This window comes from Oncorhynchus mykiss, chromosome 21 (genome assembly GCF_013265735.2).
Source record: "Oncorhynchus mykiss isolate Arlee chromosome 21, USDA_OmykA_1.1, whole genome shotgun sequence".
Classification (NCBI taxonomy): Eukaryota; Metazoa; Chordata; class Actinopteri; order Salmoniformes; family Salmonidae; genus Oncorhynchus; species Oncorhynchus mykiss.
Window position 1 is genome coordinate 51194368 of NC_048585.1, and position 23256 is coordinate 51217623.

At 42.9% G+C, this 23256-nt stretch overlaps 1 protein-coding gene across 4 annotated transcripts; it reads left to right on the top strand.

The window, feature by feature from the left end:
- The first annotated feature begins 7675 nt into the window (after window positions 1-7675).
- On the top strand, window positions 7676-22562 carry LOC110500680 (cellular tumor antigen p53-like). 4 transcript variants are annotated; one of them, XM_021578179.2, is made up of 11 exons: window positions 7676-7832; window positions 9306-9457; window positions 9655-9721; window positions 9903-10139; window positions 12670-12856; window positions 13152-13264; window positions 13700-13809; window positions 20749-20876; window positions 20946-21043; window positions 21172-21275; window positions 21452-22562. In XM_021578179.2, exons 2-11 carry the CDS (start codon window positions 9399-9401, stop codon window positions 21537-21539), a joined length of 1191 nt encoding a protein of 396 aa, XP_021433854.2. In that variant the 5' UTR covers window positions 7676-7832; window positions 9306-9398; the 3' UTR covers window positions 21540-22562. The 4 variants fall into 4 exon arrangements, with proteins under 4 accessions (XP_021433854.2, XP_021433855.2, XP_021433852.2 ...); XM_021578180.2 differs by having other exon boundaries at window positions 9933-10139; XM_021578177.2 differs by having other exon boundaries at window positions 20749-21043.
- The last annotated feature ends 694 nt before the right edge of the window (window positions 22563-23256 follow it).

The following is a 23256-nucleotide window of genomic DNA, read 5'->3' on the forward strand; positions in this document are numbered from 1 at the left end:
TGACAGCGCGAGACACAGATTACAGTCGGTGACAGTTGTGTCCCGCTCCCCCGCGCGTTATCCCAACTGGACACCACGTGAAAAAAACTCAATTGGAATAAGGACAATAAACCTGGTACTTGTATTAAAAATCGAAAGGAAGAGTAAAACCCAAGACAAAAACTGGAACCAAAGTGAAAACCGACGAGGTGGCGATAGTTCTAAATGTTTAACGTGTCCTCTCTTTGAAGTTTGTGGAGCGTCTGGGTCCAGTTTGTATATAATGACATCAGTACACCGGCGCACAACTCTTGGTATTTTCAAACGACGGAGAGAAGGTGCGGAGGGAACGAGGGTCGACGGGAGGGCGTTTTAGCCGCCCCCTACTCTTGCAGGCCTGTCACAGAGGTCGTCTTTTGGGGTGAGACGGAAGCAGAAAGCCATGTCTTGACCTTATACACCATTGGCTGAAGTCAAGAGGAGCGCTTCATCAGCATACAGAATAACCACCATCTCACTGTAACTTCTATGCACTGTGGGCTTTTCAGATTCCATGAGTGGCCTAGATACAGTATATTGGACATATAGAAGCTGAACAGCATGTGCAAAAGAGATATTCGTGATGGTTCATGCCATTGTTAAATTCAGTTAAAAAGCATTATTTTAAAAAGTGCGGTAGACTAGTTGGTCTACTTTTAAACTAATTCCTCTTCAAACTTAACATGTGATTTTCTCCACCACCATTATTAAGAATGGTTATAATTGAGTGAAGAGACACTTTCCTCTTATTGATTAGATTGAGACCTGCAGTGGCTGAAAAAGGTACATCTATAGAAAGGACTATATTTATGATATGCTTAGATATGTAGCCCATCCCTCTGCAGGGGATGGTGTGCAAAGGCTGGATGCCTGGACCTTGGGAGAAAGCCAATGTCCACCACCACCAATCTGGACCTATGACTCAACTCTTCTTCTGGATAGTCAGATGGGCTTGTCTACATTGCCCTGGCAGTCATTCTGTCTTTCCGCTATTTTAGAACACATGCCAAAAGGGTGACGCTCCCCACCAGTACACCACAGCTAACTCACCCCATCCACCACAAACACTTCCCTATTTCACACAAAAATATGACTCCTTCCGAGGCAACCAGTGGGCCCTAAATTTGGAATGTACCACTTGGGTCGGCGAAGTAGGGGTGGCTGGGGAAATTGGGGACAGCTAGCAGGTGTGAATTGGGAGGTGTGTCTTGGTAAGGGTTATGAGGGGCAAGGCAGGACCTGACAAAAATGCAATGGAAAAATGTCTGGACTAGATCTATCAATCCAACTCACCCACACCCTCTGTGAACAAGCTCACATCTCACCCCACTTTCCCTTCCTCACATCTTCCCCTTCCCCCCTCCCCTCTATCATACTCTAATCTAAGGCACAGATTGAGAAAGAGGAGCTGAACCTGACACCATCGTCCAAAGCCAGGGCCCCAGGCCAGTGAGTCATGTGTATGGCCCACACTAAATGAGGAAGAAATTCTATACCAGGAGAACAGTGGCCTAGGACCTCCAGACCACATGACATGCACTCTTAAAAAAATGGTTCTACATGGAACCAAAAAGGGTTCTTCAAAGGGTTCTTCTATCGGGACAGCCAAAGAACACCTTTATGTTCTAAATAGCACCTTTTCTCTCTAAGAGTGTGTGGGTCTATGTAGACCTACATACCTGTATCCCGGGACAGACACAGATAATACACAGTGGTGCCTGTTAGAACCAACTGTCCCAATCAAAGATTAAAAAAAAAACAACAGGACTGGCCCAAACTAAGAAATGAAAACAGAACAAATATACAATGTTTGGGCAGTCACAGTGCAAATGTCAGTTGTGTTGTTCCAAAACTGGAAGTGACACCAATCAGAGAGTGTTATCTGATGGAAATTCACACCGCCACACTGACCGACGCACACGGACCATGTGACTGCCCCACCGCCAGTCAAACAGGTGACCTGCTGTGTGTCAGGCGATGTGATTACTGTTCCTCTGTAATGACTCGCTCCCGCACTGTGTGTGTGTGATTAGCAAAATGGGGTGGCCAGAGTGCCAGTTCTTAAACACTTTACAGTAATGTGACGTGTGACAGAAAACGGATGTCGCATTATAGCCAATTGTGCGTTCAACAAGTCTCAGACTTAGAACGCAATGGTGTCTATTGGCAAAAAAGGAGCACATGCTATACTAGTATGGATGTCTATCTATGCTTAACTTAGACTCTAAATAAAATACTGATTATAACTAGTTAGACTTGTATAGCCAACTCCTTGAGACCTGTAACCATAAGAGCAAACACACACTCTTAGAAAAAAAAGCGTGCTATCTAGAACCTTACAGGGTTCTTCAGCTGTCCCCATAGGAGAATCCGTTGAAGAACCCTATTTGGTTCCAGGTACCTCTTTTCAGAGACAGTGGTAGCTCACTAATGGTGAGGAAACTCTAGTGTGAAGAGTAGACTAGCCTGATAACCTAAATCAGTTCCTAGCAATGGGATATTTTCAAAGTTCAGCAATCAGCCAGAGTCACAATATTGAAGGCATTTTATTTTAGCAATGTTTTTACCTGGCAACCGCTCTGTTTGAAAATCCCATCACCGCCTCTCTTCTGCAAATAACAGACGCCTCAGCAAAAATGTATTCTCATCGACTAGGACCCGTTCCCTGTATCTGTCCTTGTGTAACGGTAGGACTGGTTTCAAAAAGTAGATACAGTTGAAGTCGGAAGTTTACATACACTTAGGTTGGAGTCATTAAAACTAGTTTTTCAACCACTCCACAATTTTTTTGTTAACAAACTATAGTTTTGGCAAGTCGGTTACGACATCTACTTTGTGCATGACAAGTAATTTTTCCAACAATTGTTTACAGACAGATTATTTCACTTATAATTTACTGCATCACAATTCCAGTGGATCAGAAGTTTACATACACTAAGTTGACTGTGCCTTTAAACAGCTTGGAAAATTCCAGAAAATGATGTCATGGCTTTAGAAGCCTCTGATAGGCTAATTGAGATCATTTGAGTCAATTGGAGGTGTACCTGTGGATGTATTTCATGGCCTACCTTCAAACTCAGTGCCTCTTTGCTTGACATCATGGGAAATCAGCCAAGACCTCAGAAAAAAAATTGTAGACCTCCACAAGTCTGGTTCATCCTTGGGATCAATTTCCAAACACCCGAAGCCACCACGTTCATCTGTACAAACAATAGTATGCAAGTATAAACACCATGGGACCACACAGCCGTCATAGCACTCAGGAAGGAGACGCGTTCTGTCTCCTAGAGATGAACGTACTTTGGTCCGAAAAGTGCAAATCAATCCCAGAACAACAAGAAAGGACCTTGTGAAGATGCTGGAGGAAACAGGCACAAACGTATCTATATCCACAGTAAAACGAGTTCTATATCGACATAACCTGAAAGGACACTCAGCAAGGAAGAAGCCACTTCTCCAAAACCGCCATAGAAAAGCCATAGAAAAGCCAGACTACAGTTTGCAACTGCACATGGGGACAAAGATTGTACTTTTTGGAGAAATGTCCTATGATCTGATGAAACAAAAATAGAACTGTTTGGCCATAATGACCATCGTTATGTTTGGAGGAAAAAGGGGGAGGCTTGCAAGCCGAAGAATACCATCCCAACCGTGAAGCACGGGGGTAGCAGCATCATGTTGTGGTGGTGCTTTGCTGCAGGAGGGACTGGTGCACTTCACAAAATAGATGGCATCTTGAGGGTGGAAAATTGTGTGGATATATTGAAGCAACATCTCAAGAAGTTAAAGCTTGGTTGCAAATGGGTCTTCCAAACGGACAATGACCCCAAGCATACTTCCAAAGTTGTGCCAAAATGGCTTAAGGACAACAAAGTCAAGGTATTGGAGTGGCCATCACAAAGCCCTGGCCTCAATCCTACAGAAAAAGTGTGGGCAGAACTGAAAAAGCGTGTGCGAGCAAGGAGGCCTACAAACCTGACTCAGTTACACCAGCTCTGTCAGGAGGAATAGGCCAAAATTCACCCAACTTATTGTGGGAAGCTTGTGGAAGACTACCCGAAACGTTTGACCCAAGTTAAACAATTTAAAGACAATGCTACCAAATACTAATTGAATGTATGTAAACTTCTGACCCATTGAGAATGTGATGAAAAAAATAAAAGCTGAAATAAATAATTCTCTCTACTATTATTCTGACATTTCACATTCTTTAAATAAATTGGTGATCCTAACTGACCTAAGACATGGAATTTTTACTAGGATTAAATGTCAGGAATTGTGAAAAACTGAGTTTAAATGTATTTGGCTAAGGTGTATGTAAACTTCCGACTTCAAGTATGCAGTCCCATCCCTGTAAACTACTGTACACTGTGTAAAACCATAATAATATGATGATAGATCGACTTGTATTATTAATGCCTTAATCATAAAACTGTCTGAAATCCATTCACGCAAACTTGGCCAAGACTTATAAGACTGAAAACTATAAAAGTTTAGTAAGTACTTATTATGTTCTTATAATATCTTTACACGCTGCTATTTAATCAGTTAGTACTGCTGTCTCATTCAGAATGGTTAAGCATGTGTTTGTCATTTAGATATGGTGATGATCGAATTAGGTGCTTGTGTGCACCGTACAACTCAAATGTAGTTATTTTCTATCTGTTTGCATTGCTCTGAAGTGACCTTACTAACACCATTCATGGTATCTATATCCTAGATATGTCTATATACAGTAGCCTACTACTATGATCAGGATTAGGTTCTTACTGCTGGTTGGTACCATCAATATCATTTCCTGGTCCTGCACATGCATGTGTAAATATCCAACGTCAATTCGCTTGAGTGCCTTCTTGTATTATATTTTATCTAAATTATCATTCTATTTTTACTTCATAAAGTTTGTGTTTTTCCTACTCTTTGTATTTAATAGCTTACTTTTCTATTGTTGTTGCATTTTCCAGAGGTGAACCTGAAAGAATGCTAAGCAGTTTATTGCACTCTGCATCCATGTATATTTATTTTAATTTGTTTTATCTCACCTTTATTTAACCAGGTAAGCCAGTTGAGAACAAGTTCTCATTTACAACTGCGACCTGGCCAAGGTAAAGCAAAGCAGTGTGACACAAACAACAACACAGAGTTACACATGGAATAAACAAACATGTAGTCAATAATACAATAGATAAGGTCTATATATACAGTGTGTGCAAATGATGTAGGATAAGGGAGGTATGGCAATAAATACGCCATAGTGGCAAATTAATTACAATATAGCAATTAAACACTGGAGTGATAGATGTGCAGAAGATGAGTGTGCAAGTAGAGATACTGGGGTGCAAAGGAGTAAAATAAATAACAGTATGGGGGATGAGGTAGTTGGATGGGCTATTTACAGATGGGTGAATTTTGCAATTAGTTCCAGTCATTGGCAGCAGAGAACTGGAAGGAAAGGCAGCCAAAGGAAGTGTTGGCTTTGGGGATGATCAGTGAAATATACCTGCTGGAGCGCGTGCTACGGGTGGGTGCTTCTATGGTGACCAGTGAGCTGAGATAAGGCGGTGCTTTACCTAGCAAAGACTTGAAGACCTGGAGCCAGTAGGTTTGGCAACGAATATGAAGCGAGGGCCAGCCAACGAGAACATACAGGTCGCAGTGGTGGGTAATATATGGGACTTTGGTGACAAAACGGATGGCACTGTGATAGACTGCATTCAATTTGCTGAGTAGAGTGTCGGAGGCTATTTTGTAAATGACATCGCCGAAGTCAAGGATCGGTAGCATAGTCAATTTTACGAGGGTATGTGTGGCAGCATGAGTGAAGGATGCTTTGTTTTCGAAATAGGAAGCCAATTCTAGATTTAATTTTGGATTGGAGATGCTTAATGTGAGTTTGTAAGGAGAGTTTACAGTCTAACCAGACACCTAGGTATTTGTAGTTGTCCACATATTCTAAGTCAGAACCGTCAAGAGTAGTGATGCTGGACGGGTGGGCAGGTGTGGGCAGCGATTGCTTGAAGAGCATGCATTTAGTTTTACTTGCATTTAAGAGCAGTTGGAGGCCACGGAAGGAGAGTTGTATGGCATTGAGCTCGTCTGGAGGTTAGTTAACACAGTGTCCAAAGAAGGGCCAGAAGTATACAAAATGGTGTCATCTGCGTAGAGGTGAATCAGAGAATCACCAGCAGCAAGAGCGACATCATTGATGTCTACAGAGAAAAGAGTCGGCCCGATAATTGAACCCTGTGGCACCCCCATAGAGACTGCCAGAGGTCCGGACAACAGGCCCTCCAATTTGACACACTGAACTCTGTCTGAAAAGTACTTGGTGAACCAGGCGAGGCAGTCATTTGAGAAACCAAGGCTGTTGAGTCTGCCAATAAGAATGTGGTGATTGACAGAGTCGAAAGCCTTGGCCAGGTCGATGAATACAGCTGCACAGTATTGTCTCTTATCGATGGCAGTTATGATATCGTTTAGGACCTTGAGCGTGGCTGAGGCGCACCCATGACCAGCTCGGAAACCAGATTGCATAGGGTAGAAGGTACGGTGGGATTCGAAACGGTTGGTGATCTGTTTGTTAACTTGGCTTTCGAAGACCTTAGAAAGGCAGGGTAGGATAGTTATAGGTCTGTAGCAATTTGGGTCTAGAGTGTCTCCCCCTTTGAAGAGGGGGATGACCGCAGCAGCTTTCCAATCTTTGGGGATCTCAGACGATACCAAAGAGAACAGGCTAGTAATAGGGGTTGCAACAATTTTGGCAGATCATTTTAGAAAGAGAGCGTCCAGATTGTCTAGCCGGCTGATTTATAGGGGTCCAGATTTTGCAGCTCTTTCAGAACATCAGCTATTTGGATTTGGGTGAAAGAGAAATGGGGGAGGCTTGGGAAAGTTGCTGTGGGGGGTGCGAGGCTGTTGACCGGGTTAGCGGTAGCCAGGTGGAAAGCAAGGCCAGCCGTAGAAACATGCTTATTGAAATTCTAAATTATTATTGATTTATCGGTGGTGACACTGTTTCCTAGCCTCAGTGCAGTTGGCAGCTGGGAGGAGGTGCTCTTATTCTCATATCATGTGTACATGACAAATAAACCAGCTTGAATATTCACTCAAACGTCAGCTAGTCAGCTATCCCTCTTAATAGCAGGGCTACTAGTGCCATCAATGCTAGTAGCCTATCGACTCATCATCAACAATATTCCATAATTTAGGCATATTAACTAGAGTGGAAGATTGAATATTGGTGAATTACATTAAGCCGTTATAACAGTTGAAATAAGGACATTTTGAGGAGCAGGCATGTCTTTTCTAAATGAATGCAACTTTTACATATTTATTTTTTATTTTGAAGGAAATCATTTTGCATGAGTTCATAATCTTTGGACATGCACATAATCTGAGAAATTAGACATAATTATCAGACATTATCACAAAACATGAACTATGCAATTCAATGTGATGATACAACGCATGATAACCAGCAATGAATGATGTGCCTCAAACGCCACAATATTTGTTTTCATTCCTGCATTCAGCCAATATAATTTAGCAATACCAAAATGTAAAATGTATCCACTTAATATTTTGTTTTTGGAACATTTCGCGCAATTTCATTTAAAAACATACACCTCGGTGGGCGCGGCCTCTGATTGGTGGCCTGTGAACTCTGCACAGCCCCTCCCCTATTCTGGTTATTGGGGAAATCCCCGAAATGCACGCTTTTCACTGAAACAAAATATTTTGCTTTATAGCTGCTACGGATTGCATTGACAGAGAACCAAGGTGCTGCAAGAAAAGATTCATAAACGGGAGGCGAGGTATAAATCCATGTTTACTTTATTTTAGGCAGCGTAGCAAATTATTTTGCCTGGAAAAGTTTGTGGTCGTTGTTGATTTGAGATTCTAGTAAAAAAGCCAGTCAAGCTTACAGCTGAGCTAGCAGATTTTAGTGGAAGATGGTGGGTGAAGTTTGGTGTGTCTTGTATTTCGTTGTATTAATACAAATGTAACCACTACACATTGTAGTATTATATGACATGGAAGTGGGATGATGATCACGAATCGCTTACGTTTCAGACTGTTTTGGGTGTCTAACCTGCTCGCTAATTAGCTAGGACATGCTAGGCCATAACTGAGGAACGCTCAAACCCTCGCGCGATTTGTCAGAAACAAGATTGAGCCACCTTCAGTCGATACTTGTAAAAAGGTCAATTCTGAAAACGCTTATCTGTACCAATGTGTTTCATGTACAACTGCGGCCTTTCCGCAGGGTACTGACATTCATATTTATAATATTTATAATAATAACTTTTATCTAACAATTTGCGCGCATCTCCCTCGTGCGGCAATGTTTGGGAACACCGAAAGCGGTCTATGCCAGTTAACATGATCTTTATGAATTATGAAACCGTTTTTATTATTACATAAATTCTATAGAATTTACAAAAAAGTTATTTAGCTGGTTCTCATAGAACAAGAAATAAGATATCCTAAGCCTGTGTTTACCATAGATCTTATTTTCACCGTGTATTCATTTAACTTTACCTTAGAACAAGGTTCCCCAACTGGATTTGGCCCACAGGTGGTTTTATTTTGTCCCCAAGTTCTCATTGTCAGACATGACTGCAAAACCCCCAGGAAATCCGCTTCAAGTGATTTACTTAAAAAAAAAACGTTCCCAAGTATTCCCACGCATAAGAGAGATACATGTGATCATATACAAATGTAGAAATCTAGTTGATGATCCCTGGCCTACAACAACGACGTTAATTTCCCTCATAGGCTCTGTCCAATGAACCATGGCATACATAGACACCTTTATTATTTCTCTCTGTACAGGGTGGGTTGCAAGTTAATCATAGATTTAGATGAGGATTAGCCTAATACCACTTGCTCACATTGCTGTCTAGCTAACTACACAACCCAGTCGGTCATTACCTGCATTCTAGCCTTTTTTTATTTAACTAAGCAAGTCAGTTAAGAACAATTTCCTATTTACAATGAAGGCCTACCCTGGCCAAACCCTAACCAGGACGACACTGGGCTAATTGTGCGCCGCCCAATGGGACTCAATTACTGCCGTTTGTGATACAGCCTGGACTCGAACCAGGGTCTGTAGTGACCCCTCTAGCACTGAGATGCACTGCCTTAGACTGCAGTGCCACTTGGGAGCTGTTGTCCCCCTTTCCCCACTCATTCCATAAATGTATTGTTTTGAAGACACCGGTAGCTGCTAAAACTAGTATAGATTTTTTTCTTAACTAATTACATGGGTGTGCTCTCTCTCCTAGATCCTATCGCCTTCCTCCCTCCTTGTGTCCCTGTGTCCAATCCTCTCCTCCCAACCGGTCTTGTGAACTGTCGAGAAAGTGAACGGATACAGGATGGAAGAGCTCAGCCCCCCCCTGGGCCAATGTTCCTTCCAGCAGATTTGGGAGAGCAAGTAAGTTTTTAACAACTTTTAGGACCACAGACTTATGTTTAAGACTACCAAGGTAGGTAGCTACTTCTAGACTAGATCGAGGTGGTTCTGTGAGTGGAAGCCCAGAGACATTGTTCAATGTATTAAAGCACCTTTTCTGCATAGGTCTTTTTAGGGCCATAATAATAATGACTGATCCGGTGATTTCTTTTTTATAGTATGACACCTCAGGGGCCCAGTATTCCACTGGTTGCTACTGAAAACTGGTCTGACCTGGATGTCTCGGTACGTTTTATTGTCTACCTCATGACGTAAAGGAAGTATTTTCGTGACGCCACACGTTTTTAGAATGGGCTCATTTTTTTTTTCTCTGGTAATTTGATTTCCATGGTGGGCACTCCTGTTTCATTATTCAGACAGAAATGTAACAAGCAACTGATAACTTGAATGCTTTACTCCTCTGTAGATAAATGGCATCCACTTACCTCCCTCACAGCTCCTTCCCGACGCGACTCTCCACAAGGTCTTTGACGAGGTCCTGTTTGAACTGCTGGAGCCCCCGGTTGTGGAGCCCTCTGTGTCAAACCTGGACAGCGTGCCTCCCCCCGCCTCCACAGTCCCCTCCACCAACGACTACCCTGGGAAGCACGGCTTCCAGCTGCGATTCCAAAAGTCGGGTACCGCCAAGTCTGTCACTTCCACTGTGAGTGTCATGCATATGGCTTACTGCACATGCTCATGCCTGAATACATGCACACACGTATAGTTAAGGCCCGAGGAAGTGTGGTATATATGGCCAATATACCGTGGTTAAGGGCTGTTCTTCTGCCCAACAGAAGTGCCTGAATTACAGCCCTTAGCCGTGGTATATTGGCCATATACCACAAACTCCAGAGTTGCCTTTTATAAACTGGTTATTATCGTAATTAGAACAGTGAAAATATTTTACCAATGCTCAGACCACCCAGTTTATAATTCATGATAATATGGTAATTTATCACTTAAAATAAGTGATGTGTTTTGCGTGGGCTTACCCTGGCGTGTAAGTATGTAAATCTCTCTCATACAAGGTGACTTTTTCAATCAATGTATTCGGCTCTATTTATTCTGTTTCGAAAATGCTAATTAGCATCAAAGTAGACATGATGGAATACTACAAATCCCTGCAAGCTCCTGCACGTCATCTCTAGCTGACTCCTTTGCTAACAGGTATTGTGTCCATTAAAACATATGTATTTTTTTTTTTACCTTTAAGAACAAATTCTTATTTTCAATGAAGGTCTAGGAACAGTGGGTTAAATGCCTTGTTCAGGGGCAGAACGACAGATTTTTACCTTGTCAGCTCAGGGATTTGATCTTGCAACCTTTCAGTTACTAGTCCAACACTCTAACCACTAGGCTACCTGCCGCCCCATTTAAAACTTGCACAAGACACTTCACAGAATTATACATTTTAAAGACATTTAGCCAATTTAATCATTACAAATCTTAACTAACATTAGATAATTAATCCAAAGATTCTTAGCTTTGCCTCAAGTCAGTCTCATCCAGATCATCACGGCATTTATAGTTCTTTACGATAGCCACATTAGCAACTAAATAGCTGCAAATTTAATTTGAGGGGTAAATACAGGCGAATATATTATAAGTCACCTTGTCCTAGAGCGATTTACGTGGTGATCAAAACGTCACACCAGGGTAAGTCTAAACAAAACACAGCCCTTATTTTAAGTGTTTCTAAAATCCCCTATGGCCGGGGTTCCCACACTTTTTCCCTCAGGGCCCCTAGCATTGGGGGACGTCTATTTCTATGGGCACTAACAATGTTCATGAAAAACTTTTCACTCCCCTCTTGTTGGCGGAGAACATTTAGCAGGTTTAAAGCAGATTTTCTAGCAATTCTATACGTTTTGGCATGTCTAATGGGTATTCATGTGATATTTGAGTGACACAAATTACAATATCTATGGGCTACAAAACCTACCTAAAAACACTTTGGCTGACATGGACTAGTTGATCTGGACATTTCTGGCAAGTTATAAATTGCTTTCTAAGGTATGCAATGACTAACATGACAAGAGAAACTGATGATGCACGCTGCCAAATATAGAAATTGCACCTTGTGCATTCTACTATTGCAATTTTCAAGAGGAAGTTTAAAGCTAGAATGAGCCCCACAGTTTGGGAACCACTGCCCAGTGGGAACAATTTATGGTGGACAAATGGTTGGAACCCTTTCCTTGTTTGACTGCTAGGCTTTATGGGTATTATGACTCATACTGTGGTACTCTATAGGAATGAAACACAGCCTTCCATGGGGTCCAGCCCCACCCTTTAAGAAGCCTTGTCTCACTGTATATTCACATGCTATATATATATATATCTCTCTCTCTATTGATCTCTCAACTTTAGAATTACTTTTCTCTTCTGGAGGAAACATCTATTTTGAAGTATTTTGATTAAGGTACCTATTGTGATTGTCAAAAAAGTAACAGTGAAATGGCTTCAAACCAGTTTGTTAAACCATGGTCTCATTTCAATGAATTAATTACAGTAAATTGCAGTTACTTTACCTCCGACAGAGATGAAAGATATTCCACTCATTCTAATTCCCTGTGGTTGCATTCAACTGGAATCCAGTTCATTGTGACGATTTGCTGAAACTCAAGGTTTTGGCGAAAAAAGTATTTGGATTAAAACAGCCAATAGCAGCAAGGTTTCCACAGTGACTCACATGTCACCGTACTATGATAGGTCTATCAGGCTTGAGTTAGGGTGTGCTGCCCTCAAACTAACGCCCCCTGCAACTCATTCATTGGAACTGAGGAGTTGCATGCTGGTAGGTGGCAGTAATGCATGGGTCTGACATGACAGGGCATGTTCCACACAAGGGCTCCATTATGGAAAGGGTTAAAATGCAGCCCTTTTGGTCAAAATGTATAGTTATAAACAGGGTATTTACGATTTCTTCCGAATATTAATATAATTGTTAATGTGTTATGATCTTATACCTGTAGGTGTTAAGCCCACCATTTGCTAGTGTTCAGTATTTTATGTAAACTTTATAAATGGATAATACTCACACACACAAAATATAGCCAAAGTGAAATAACTTCACCAAAGTGCTTATTTTTTTCCACTTTTTATCAATTCAATTCACCACTTTGTTTCACAAAATGAAATTCCTATAGACACATACAACTGGTTGCTCATTGTTTTCGCTCCCCTCCCAGTATTCTGTGCAGCTGAACAAGCTGTACTGCCAGCTGGCTAAGACGTGCCCTGTGGAGGTGTTGATGGCCATGGATCCCCCGCCAGGAGCCATCCTCAGGGCCACCGCTATCTACAAGAAGTCTGAGCATGTCTCTGAGGTCGTCCGGCGCTGCCCCCACCACCAGAGCGCCTCAGATAACAATGAAGGTGGGTGTGTGTTTATAGTCTAAGGTGAACATTCAAAACTGATGAAGATAATAAGTATTTTGCCCTTAGAGTGGAAAAAAATGGTCTAATATGCATGATTTTATTTTGGCTCAGTTTTTGTATTTAGCCATGTAAATGAATAAAGAGGGAATGAAACCCATGCAAATCTAATCATAATATTCTCCATGGTCTCAGAGAGATGGAGTGAAGGTATACCTCATGTAAAAGATTGTCCCAGAAACAGAGGAGACTCCCCCTCACTACTTGTCTACTTCCTGTTTTTTTTTTTATCTAGGCGTGGTCCACCGCAGTCACTTGATTAGGGTGGAGGGGAGCCAGTGGGCTCAATACCTGGAGGATGGAAACACCAAGCGTCAAAGTGTGCTACTGCCCTATGAGCCTCCTCAGGTATACCATATAGAAAGAGAATTAATAGAACGGTCCTCCCCATTCAAGTAAATGATTGCATAATGGGTGGACTGGCGGCCATTGCAAGTGTACCCAGATGAGCAAGGCAGGAAGTGTGCCCCATCAATCTGTTCTGCGATTTGTTGAATCAACTCAAATGAAATTATTTAAACAATAGCCACGTCAGTTTGTATCATTTGAATTAACATTCTACATTATCATGGAAATCATTATATCACCATACCAGGAAGCCATTATGGACCCATGCTTTAACCAGTTGGCTGGATTTGAGCTTCCAAGACCGTTCTATTCATTCTTATCAATGGTATTTTATTTGCCATTTCTCTTGACACTTTCATTGAGACATCTGTCTATTTTGCATTTGTCAATGTACGTTCAAGTGAAGCTTACCATTGTGTATATGTGTTTGTATAGCTGGGCTCTGAAACGACTACTGTTCTCCTGAACTTCATGTGTAACTCCAGTTGCATGGGTGGTATGAACAGACGGCCCATCCTCACCATCCTGACCCTGGAGACCCAGGAGTAAGTGTCTCTCCATATCCCTTCTCACTGTGTTTTTATTTTGGAAATTGCGCATCAGGGTCTGAGTTTGCGTTACATTTTCCGTAATGTGTGTGTTTTTTTTAGGGATGTATGATCTGTCCCCGGTTGAAAAATGTAAGATATGAGTGCGTCTGTCAGCGGGACTCCGATCCAAATTTAGCATGCATCTGTCACAAAATTGGTTCAAACGTTAAGAATCGCCTACAAAAACAATGTGCTAAATTACTTTCTACCTTCTGAAAATACCTCATTTTGTGACAACTGCGTCCGTGCCTTCAGCATCTAATTGTTTTGACTCATTGATCTCTAATCATTTTGCATGCCGAACAACCCCACGAAATATCAGTAGCCTAGTAAAGCTGCATACTGTGCGCAGCTACGAGCACTGAGTAATGAAAAGTAGGCCTATTCCTGATCTGCCATATTTGCATGTCACTGTCAGCATGCAAATATTTGGAAAATAGCATGCACAATATTAGGCATTTTTTTGTTATGACAATCAATGAATTTGCTCGGTTCTGTTTTAATGAAATGTGGTGTTAAATTGTTATACGGGAATAAAAGTAGCCTAAGCTACCCGCACTGCATGGTTGACACGGGAGAAGAAGTAAAACTGTCAACTTCCGAACGGTCTAACCTGGGGGGGGGGGGGGGGGGGGGAGTACGGACCGCCGGGCACTTCAAACCGGCCTGCGAGACATTTCGTGGTATCCAACTGGTAGTTAGTCTTGTCTCATTGCTGCAACTCTAGTACGGACTCGGGAGAGGCGAAGGTCGAGAGCCGTGTGTCCTCCAAAACACGACCCAGCCAAACCACACTGCTTCTTGACACAATGCTTGCTTAACCCGAAAGCCAGCCGCGCCAATGTATCGGCGGAAACACCATACACCTGGTCAGCGTGCATGCGCCCAGTACGCCACAGGAGTCGCTAGATGGTGGTGGGAAAAGGAAATCTCCGCCTGCTAAACCTTCTCCTAACCTGGACGACACTGGGCCAATGGGTCTCCCAGTCACGGCCAGCTGTGTGACCGCCTGGGATCGAACCCGGGTCTGTAGTGACGACCGCTGCGATGCAGTGCCTTTAAACCGCTGCACCACTCGGGAGGCCCCGGCAAATTGATTTTAACAAACAATTGGTCCCCCAAAAAATACGACCATCCCGATGTGGCCCTCGAGCCAAAAAGTTTGCCCACCACTGGTCTATACCATTAAATTGAGACAATGGTGAAATATTATTACACGACCACAATACCTTTTTGGTTTTGAAGGTGTTCAGAACAATGTTAAGGGCAAAGAAAGCTGTCTGAACACTGAAAGCTTTTTTGAACTCTCTACAACACAAAATCTGTGTAGGGGCCAGCTGAGTAAAATACTATCTGCATATAATTGGACAAGGGCGCTTCCTACTGCCTAACACCTATGTTGTTGATGTAAATTGAGAAGAGCATGGGGCCTAGGATCAAGCCTTGGGGTACTCCCTTGGTGACAGGCAGTGGCTGAGACAGCAGATTTTCTAACTTTACACATTGCACTCTTTGAGAGAGGTAGTTAGCAAACCAGGCCAAAGACCCCTCGGAGACACCAATACTCCTTAGCCGACCCAGAAGTTTGGAATGGTGTACCGTATCAAAAGCTTTGTCCATTAAGATGGCAGCACAACATTGCTTAGTCAAAGGCAATGGTGACATTGAGGACCTTAAGGTTGCAGTGACACAATCATAACCTGAGCAGAAACCAGATTGCATACCAGAGAGAATACTATAGACTATATCAAGAAATACTATATATCAAGAATACTATATCAAGAAAGCCAGTCAGTTTATTGACAAGTTGCTTCCGGTCCGCCACAGGAGTCGCTGGTGCGCGATGAGACAAGGATATCCCTACCGGTCAAGCCCTCCCTAACCCGGACGACGCTAGGCCAATTGTGCATCGCACCACGGACCTCCCGGTCACGGCCGGCTGCGACAGAGCCTGGGCGCAAACCCAGAGTCTCTGATGGCACAGCTAGCGCTGCGATGCAGTGCCCTAGACCACTGCGCCACCCGGGAGGCCCTAGCCATACGCTTTTTCAGAACCTTTCGCCAAATTATGTTCTTGAGGTGGAGTAACACTGCCAGATCACGGTCGAACCAGGGTCTGATCCTGTTGTTAATTTTCTTTATGGGGGCATGCTTGTTAACAATACCACTGAAAAGATGCAACAAAATAAATTGCGTTCCAAGCATCTTCAACAAAGGGGATCAAGCTGATTCTATACCAATTTACAGAGGCCAGGTCATGTAGGAAAGCATTTCAGCAAGCATCTATGACGAATCCGGAGAGGTCGTTTTCACTGAGCAGCCATTACGAACACAAGCTGTAAAACACTGATCACTTAAGGTCATTACAGAAAACACCAGACTGATACCAATCAGGATTATTTGTGAGGATAACGTCAAGGAGAGTAGACTTTTCTTGGTATTTGGGGTCATTCCATGTGGGATTGGTGATCAGATTTAGGGAGTCCCATTGTTTTAACTTGGCCAGGTGGTTTAGGCATGTACTGGTTTAGGTCACCTAGCAGGACAAATTAAGACTTGGTGTAAAGGGCCATGAGAGAGCTTAGGGCAGGTAGGGTACAGGCTGGTGCTGATGGAGGACGATAGCACCCAGCAACAGTCAACGAAGAGCTATTTGAAAGCTTAATGCTTAAAACCAGTAAATCAAATTGTTTGGGGACCTGTTGGAGACAACCGAGCACTGAAGGTGATCCTTGGTAGAGATGGCCACTCCCCCATCTTTGGAAGATCTGTCTTGCCGAAAAAGGTTATAACCTGGAAGTTTAACATCAGAACATTCTTTCTTAACCATGTCTCAATAATGACCAACATATCTGGATTGGAGCTGTGAACCCACACTTTCAATTGATCCATTTCAGGTAATACGCATCTAGTGTTAACGTGCAGACAACCAAGGCTGTTACAAGGGCAGAAATCATCAAAGCAAATATCAGAATTGTGACTAGCAACCGTAGACGGGCCAGTGTGTTCATGCACATTTCCAGGGCACGGTAGAGGACAGGGAGAGCTCTGCAGTGTTGATATTTTTAATGACATTTGAATGTGCATCAGGTGGCAACAAGATTATATTGTACAGCAATTTCATCAGGTAACATGAATACAAAGCCAGCGAGAGAGGGTTAGAATAGGATGGGAGGCCTAGAGTACATGTAACCAATAAAGAAGTTTGTCGCGAGGGTGGGAACGAACATTGTCTAATCCACGTTCTGGTAAATGAGCAACCACATACTCAACAAAGTGTGCAGGAGTCATGGAGCAAATGGCACAATAAAAAAGTGAAATGTCTTGAGGCTAGACATTGTAAGTTAAGTCAATCGCCCCAACACAATAACGTGGCTCTGAGTCCAATAGGCTATAAAAGTCTGAGATGAATAAATAGTAGACCGATGCTAGTTAATGAAAAGCATTTCTGAATAAAGCTCACATAAGATTCACAAGTTAATTAGCCTAGGTAAACATTCAGATCAGTCCAAAGTCTACGGCGTGAGTGTGTGCTGGAGCTAACCGAAAGCTTGGGGGAGTGTGGCGGGGGTACCTGTACCAGACTGGGAGACAGGCCAGGGTAGATCGCCGGGTGGGATCCAAGCAGCAGGTAACTGGAGCAGATGGCCCACCCGCTTGGGAGAGCTTTGGTCGGGAGGCTGAGTGGGAGAGGAGGCGTTCAACCTTACCAGACAGGTGCGTGGTGGAGCAGATAAAGCGTCCGGCGCGAAAAAGCTGAACGCCAAACTTGAGAGACAACCATAAACACGATTTACGCATGTACGCGCACAAGTCTGCTCCAACAGATCCAACTCGGAGAGGCCCAGCTCATGAGCTCCATCGGCAGCAGATTTGAATTTAGAATGGAAAGTGAATGTTTATGCAACAGAAGTTAGTGCATCTTATCACATCGATTCGTTTCTCTAATCGCACTGAATCGTTTCAAACTAAAAATGTATTGTATCCCGTATACAGTGCATTGGGAAAGTATTCAGACCCCTTCTTTTTCCACATTGTTACATTATACCCTTATTCTAAACTGGATTAAATGAAATAAATTACTCAATCTGCACACTATACCCCACAATGACAAAGCGAAAACAGGGTTTTGCTAATTTATGTAAATACGTTTTATTTTTTTATAAGTATTCAGAACCTTTGCTATGATACTCGAAATTGAGCTCAGGTGCATCCTGTTTCCATTGATCATCCTTGATGTTTCTTCAACTCATTGGAGTCCACCTTTGGTAAATTCAATTGATTGGACATGATTTAGAAAGGCACACACCTGTCTATATAAGGTCCCACAGTTGACAGTGCATGTCAGAGCAAAAACCAAACCATGAGGTTGATAGAATTGTCCGTAGAGCTCCAGAGACAGGATTGTGTCGAGGCACAGATCTGGAGAAGGGTAACAAAGAATGTCTGCAGCATTGAAGGTCCACAGTGACCTCCATTTTCCAATTTTGGAACCACCTAGACTCTTCCTAGAGCTGGCTGCCCTGCCAAACTGAGCAATTGGGGGAGAAGGGCCTTGGTCAAAGAGGTGAACAAGAACCTGAGATCCTCTGTGGAGATGGGAGAACCTTCCAGAAGGACAACCATCTCTGTAGCACTCCTCTAAACAGGCCTTTAGTAGTGGCCAGACGGAAGCCACTCCGTAAAAGGCACATGACAGCCCCGTTGGCGTTTGCCAAAAGGCACCTAAAGGACTCTTTGGCCTGAATGCCAAGTGTCATGTCTGGAGAAGCATGGTGGTGGGAGCATCATGCTCTGGGTATGTTTTTCAGCGGCAGGGACTGGGAGACTAGTCAGGATCGAGGGTAAAGTTGAATGGCGCAATGTACAGAGGGATCCTTGATGAAAACCTGCTTCAGAGCACTCAGGACCTCAGACTGGGGCAAAGGCTCACCTCCCAACAGGACAATGACCCTAAGCACACAGCCAAGACAACGCAGGAGTGGCTTCGGGACAAGTTTCTGAATGTCCTTGAGTGGCCCAGTGAAAGCCAGGACTTGAACCTGATCGAGCATCTCTGGAGAAACCTGAAAATAGCTGTGCAGCGACGCGCCACATCCAACCTGACAGAGCTTGAGTAGATCTGCAGAGAATGGGAGGAACTCCCCCAAAACAGGTGTGCCAAGCTTGTAGCGTCATACCCAAGAAGACTCTTGGGCTAGGCTGTAATCGCTGCCAAAGGTGCTTCAACAAAGTACTGAGTAAAGGGTCTGAATACTTATGTAAATGTAATATTTCAGGTTATAATTTTTTGCTAAAAAATAAACTTTTTGTTTTGTCATTATGGGGTATTGTGTGTAGCTTAAAGGGGGGAAACAATTTAATCCATTTTAGAATAAGGCTGTAACGTAACGATGTCGAAAAAGTCCAGGGGTCTTTCTAGGGCAGGCGTTCCGCTAGTGGAACCCCTCGACAACATTCCGCTGAAAAGGCAGCGTGTGAAATGTAATGTAACTTTCACACATTAACAAGTCCAATACAGCAAATGAAAGAAACTTCTTGTTAATCTACCCATCGTGTCTGATTTCAAAAAGGCTTTACAGCGAAAGCACAACATGATTGTTAGGTGATAGCCAAGTCAAAAAAACACAGCCATTTTTCCAGCCAAAGATAGGAGTCACAAAAAGCAGAAATATAGATAAAATTAATCACTAACCTTTGATGATCAGATGACACTCATAGGACATCATGTTACACAATACATGTGTGTTTGTTCGATAATGTGCACATTTATATCCAAAAATCTCAGTTTACATTGGTGCGTTAAATGCAGTAATGTTTTGATTCCAAAACATCCGGTGATTTTGCAGAAATACTCATAATAAACATTGATTAAAATATCCAAGTGTTATTCACAGAATTAAAGAGACTTCTCCTTAATGCAACCGCTGTGTCAGATTTCTAAAAAACGACGCTCAGAGCCCAATCCAGCCAAAGAAATATCCGCCATGTTGGAGTCAACAGAAGTTAGAAATAACATTAATATTCACTTACCTTTGATCTTCATCAGAATGCACTCCCAGGAATCCCAGTTTGACAATAAATGACTGATTTGTTCCATAAAGTCCATCATTAATGTCCAAATAGCCATTTGTTAGCGTGTTCAGCCCAGTAATCCATCTTCATGAGGCACGAGCACTACGTCCAGGCACAAACTCGAAAAGTTACGTTACAGGTCATAGAACCATGTCAAACGATGTATGGAATCAATCTTTAGGATGTTTTTAACATCAATCATCAATAAGGTTCCAACTGGAGAATTCCATTGTCTGAAAAAAAAGCACTGGAACGAGAGTTAACTCTGTCGTGAGCGCGCATCACGAGCCTGAGACACTCTCCCAGACCCATGACTCATTCAGCTCCCATTCCCCCCTCCTTTATAGCAGAAGCCTGAAACAAGTTTCTAAAGACGGTTGACATCTAGTGGAAGCATTAGGAAGTGCAACTTGACCCCGTAGACACTGTATTCGGTTGGCCAAGCTTTGAAAAACTACAAACCTCAGATGTCCCACTTCCTGGTTGGATTTTTCTCAGGTTTTCGCCTGCCATACTCACAGACATCATTCAAACAGTTTTAGAAACTTCAGCGTTTTATATCCAATACTAATAATAATATGCATATATTAGCATCTGGGACTGAGTAGAAGGCAGTTCACTCTGGGCACGCTATTCATCCAAAAGTGAAAATGCTGCCCCCTATCCCAAAAAGGTTTTAATACTTTCCGAATGCACTGTATCTAGATGCATATCGAATCATCTTGGAAGTGAAAGATGCACATCCCTAGTGTGTTTTGCTCCCCGTGAGTTTATTGCCTCTAACTTTCACTATTCTTCACCCCTTTGCTTCCTTTCTAGGGGTCAGGTTTTGGGTCGCCGTTGTTTCGAGGTCCGTGTGTGTGCCTGTCCCGGCCGGGACCGCAAGACCGAAGAAGAGAACACAAACAAACTGAACGGGACCAAGACCACCAACGGCTCCAAGAGAAGTAAGACTCGGGCCACGTCTCAACCCTCGTCTCCTATGTCATTGTTGACCTTGTCTCCTCTCTCCTCAGAGTCCCAACAGGCCCTGCCCCCTCCAGGGACCAGCAAGAAGATCAAGAATGGCTCCAGCACCGAGGATGAAGACAAGGACAATGTATTTTTGTTGCAGGTGAGGGAATGACACACACACAAGCTGACAGACACAGAGGCACTTTTGTGAGGGAGAATTTGTGTATCTCTACTGCATGGTTGTGCCCAAGGGAAATCCCCTCTCACTTCCTCCCTCTCTCCTCTAAGGTCCGTGGCCGAGAGCACTATGAGTGGCTCAAGAAGATCAATGACAGTCTGGAGCTGATGGACCACATTCCTCCCGCTGAGCAGGAGAAATACAAGAAGAAAGGGTAAGTTACCAGCGGCAGCCATCCTGACGACAGGAACTTCTCCCTAAAATCCCCATGTACCATTTACATGCATTACCCCCCCACCCCCACCCACATCTATTACCTGCAACATACATGTTCTCCTCTCAATGGTAAACAGTCTCACCCTCTGTTTGTCCTGTATTTGTCTTTCTTAGTTCCGCAAAGATCCTCAAGCAAGAAGCAATGGCCCCGAAGAGCGGAAAGCGGCTGCTTACAAAGGAAGACAGGAGCGACTCGGACTAAGGCCAGGACACGTCGGTCCTTATTCTCCTGTCTATTCCAGACCAACATTAAGTTGCGACTCCCAAGTTAAATGCCCAATACCAAACCCTAGTCCCTACATGTAGGCACTTCTGAAAGGATAGATATTAGCAAGATAGTAATAGCTCCACCTAGACAGCCATACGCTGGACCCAGAAAGGGGTCAATAGCGACGGACCAACATTTTAATAAATGTTGTCATATGAACACGCAAGACATGGCAAAATGTGTAGAATTGCAGGAAATTAGCTTCAAAACAGTTCAAACTGTGTAAAAAGTTGTTTTATTTTTTATTGTATTGTTTTTTTTATATGGCGGTAAATGACTGTCCATCCGGAGCTTTTAACAGCTAGGAAAATTGTGACCGGACCTTCTCAAATAGTACAAGTACCATGTTGGGATTTTCACCATATTTCGGATACCAGTCCAACAATTTCAGTATAACACAAACTGCGTAAGTGTATGGCCTAGGGTTTGGTTTAGAATTAGCTAGGTAAGCTAAGACCCCTCCTCCCACTGCCTTAACCATCTGCTGGGACTTCCTCCTCCTCACCTGCCCCCCAAACAGCACTTTAGCTTGTGCTTTTATGATTTGGACCAATTAAATCAAGTATTCATATCTTGACCTGCCTAGCCACGATGCTTTGTTACCAGTTAATTGGCCAGTTGCCTGTTAGTATTTTTATACCTGTTGAACATAACTGCTGTTATCCCTCCCCCTGAAACCTTCTTTTGCCCCTTTTTTTTTAACTTGTTGCTCTGGTTAGAATGTTTTTTCATTGTTAAAAAAAAAATACATTTGAGTTCTCTCTCTTGTGAAGCGGTCTGATACTATGATTATGATACACTTAGCACATGTATATTTGTTTAATTTATCGTTCTCTGATGGAAACTCTTTTTGATGTAATTCGGTGCTGAGACATGAGGCTCTATTTTGTTTAGTGGGAAAGGAGACATTTCAGGGAACTTTTAAAATCAATTAAAGCAATTTCTTAAGTAATACTTTAAATCCTCAGTCTTTTCTCAATACCTGCAGTCTTTTGAGTTATGAGTTTTTTTTAATATACAAAGTCCCTGCGGATGAACAAGGTGACATGGGTGCGTGACAAGGTTGTCTAGAGACTACCCGTAATCTCAGAACCCAGAACCAAATGTTGCGTACTCTATTATTTCAGCTGACCTACTTCACTGTCCCAGACCATTCTCTAAGTATATTTAACCTTTATCTAACTATGGGACCCCCAATTACGGCCGGATGTGATACAGCCTGGATTCAAACCAGGAACTGTAGGGAACTGAAGCCTCTTTCACTGAGATCCAGTGCCTTAGACCACTGCGACACTCTGGAGCCCTACTGCTATGTTTACATATCGACCCAGCATGCTTTGCATGTGTGGAGGAATAACGCAAAACCAAGTATCTCTCGCATCCATTTAACAAATTCTTCTTTGTAGTTCCATTTTGTTTGCATGTGGGAGCCATGTTGATCCAGTAGATAAGTTCCTAAATGGGAGGGAGATAGTTTCTGGTATTTGATAGATGACTACCATCTGTAATCGAGCGGTCGTTGATTTCAAAAGAACCTTTGTGGTACAACTGTGGGTTATGCAAGAACCACAGGCGGCGTGGCACCTTTAATTGAGGAGGACGGGCTCATAGTAATGACTGGAATGGTATCGAAAACGGCAAACATGGTTTC